At 41.5% G+C, this 2500-nt stretch overlaps 1 protein-coding gene across 1 annotated transcript in view; it reads right to left on the bottom strand.

The window, feature by feature from the left end:
• Window positions 1-2500, bottom strand: part of LOC135103140 (ras-related protein Rab-23-like) — an 81413-nt gene that overhangs the window by 29043 nt on the left and 49870 nt on the right. Inside the window, exon 2 of the mRNA XM_064009205.1 lies at window positions 2396-2500. This exon is cut by the window's right edge and continues 167 nt beyond it. Coding sequence (XP_063865275.1) covers window positions 2396-2437 — 42 coding nt within the window. The 5' untranslated portion in view covers window positions 2438-2500. The remainder of the gene's footprint in view (window positions 1-2395) is intronic.

The raw sequence follows: 2500 nt of genomic DNA, 5'->3' as shown, positions 1-2500 counted from the left end.
TACTCAGTTTCTGACCCAGAGTGTACCAGGAAGAGCTGAAGAGTTCAAACTTCAGCTACCAGTGACATATGACGCTTGTTTCTTCATTATTGTGGATTTTGATCTGAGGAATTAAGAGTGAGAGGAAACACGAAGCACAACCGGAAGGAGTATTGAAATCTACCCGATTTCTGACCCCGGCTGTACCAGGAAGAGCTGCCAATGACAATACGACACTTACTTACGTTTTGCAAGATAAATGTTCGCAGATAAGAGGAATTAAGGCTGATGGGAAACACAAAACGCAATTAGAAGAGAGTATAGAAGGCGACTCGATTTCTGACCCCGAGTGTACCAGGAAAAGCTGAAGCGTTGCAACCTCGACTGTCAATGATAATACGACAATTGTTTCTTCAGTATTCTTGATGGAAGTTTCACGGAGGAGTCTTTGGGGGTGGAACTGACATAGAAACCAATCGAAACAAAATACCCCCACAGAACAATGATCTATATCCAAGAAGGAGAGCGGGGACCATTCTTCACTCTAGCGGTGTAGTCAATAGCCTGCTTCGGGAATGGAGGAAGAGAAAGGGTTTAATCCAATACATTACTACATCACACACTCGCGCCTCGGGGTGTGAGGAGAATGGTGGGAGTGGTGAGGCAACATGACGCAAACAGATACTAAATCACCAAAAGGGAAAAAATAAAAAGGGAAAACAAAGGAAAAGAAGCTAATCGATTTGTTTCTAAGCGATGAATACGAGAAAATAAATCCACTGAAATGAGACGTAAAACTACACTGCTTGAATTACAACAGCGATAGCATTTCCAAGATTCTGAATTTGGGTTTTAGGTTAGTACACATTTTTATTATTGCTTCCACTGCGTTGTGTGTGTGTGTGTGTGTGTGTGTGTGTGTGTGTGTGTGTGTGTGTGTGTGTGTGTGTGTGTGTGTGTGTGTGTGTGTGTGTGTGTGTGTGTGTGTGTGTGTGTGTGTGTGTGTGTGTGTGTGTGTTACTACTACAATTTTCCTTCATTTCATTTGAGGAATGTGGTCCTTGAAATAATGGAAAAGGAGTGACGAGGAAAAACAAAACAAAAAAGACAAGACGAGTGTTGCAAGTGTTGTGTGTCGTATTGTCCAATAGAATGTTAATGCAGAAAACGTATCGTGTGTTGCTGTATTTTTGGCAAACATTTTTAGGATTTTTATATATATATATATATATATATATATATATATATATATATATATATATATATATATATATATATATATATATATATATATATATATATATATATATATATACATATATTGTCTTCTAAACTTTGGTGTTGTTCGTGATAGCAAACCGAATTCTGAGATAAGAGGAAAGAAGTGAATGAGAATAAAGTGAAGAGGTGTATTTACAACAACAATAACAACAACAACAACAACAACAACAACAACAACAACAACAACAACAACAACACCAGCAGCAGCAGCACCAACAGCAACAGCGACAGCAACAGCAAACTAGAATGACCTCTTAATGGGAACACAAACAAAGAGTAATAAATTCGGAGGTTGAACTAGCAGTCTTACCAAAAACAAGATCAAACCTGACAACCATAAAAACAAACCCACAAAATCAACAAGAAGAGGAGGAGGAGGAGGAGGAGGAGGAGGAGGAGGAGGAGGAGGAGGAGGAGGAGGAGGAGGAGGAGGAGGAGGAGGAGGAGGAAGAGGAAGAGGAGGAAGAGCAGAAGTGCCAAGGCAGAACACATCAATAATGACGTTGTGCAGTGAAAGTGTCTCGGCTCAACGCTTGCAACACTAGTCTGGTCTGACGAAAGCTGAAAAAGAAGCTAACAGGAAAAAAAAAAAAAAAAAGGAAAAAGAAAAGAAAAAAGAAAAAAAACAATCATTGGTCCCAGAAGACTCGTTATTTTTTCCACTCCTCCTTCTCCTCTTCCTCCTCCTCCTCCTCCTACTCCTCCTCCTCCTCCTCCTCCTCCTCCTCCTCTTCCTCCTCTTCCTTCAGGCAGAGGATTAACATCGTCTCGTTCAATTATTATTTCGTCAGTTTCTTTTGTTCTTTTGTTTTTACTTCGTCTGCATCACGTCCGTCTTCTGGCAATCTTTGTACTTTTTTTTAATCTATTTTTTATACCTCTTACATCAGATTGCCCTTTTGTCTACCTGTGGAGATCGTAATGTGCAATTTGATCTGATTTCATGTACGTAGAAAAAAAGTACTCTCTCTCTCTCTCTCTCTCTCTCTCTCTCTCTCTCTCTCTCTCTCTCTCTCTCTCTCTCTCTCTCTCTCTCTCTCTCTCTCTCTCTCTCTCTCTCTCTCTCCTTCATCTTTTTATTCAACAGCTTCACCACTGCGCCACGTCCCCCGCATCGCCTTCAGGAGGAACTCACCTTGATGGCAATTTCGAGGTCCTCTTCCCTCATGATAGTCATCTCGAAGGCTGGCGGGGCGGCTGGGAGCAACACCTGCAGGAAGGGCGGCGCGGGGCAGGGGCG

This window comes from Scylla paramamosain, chromosome 8, assembly GCF_035594125.1.
Source record: "Scylla paramamosain isolate STU-SP2022 chromosome 8, ASM3559412v1, whole genome shotgun sequence".
Taxonomy (NCBI): Eukaryota; Metazoa; Arthropoda; class Malacostraca; order Decapoda; family Portunidae; genus Scylla; species Scylla paramamosain.
Note: the sequence above shows the minus strand (reverse complement) of the source record. Positions and strands in the feature narration are given on the sequence as shown.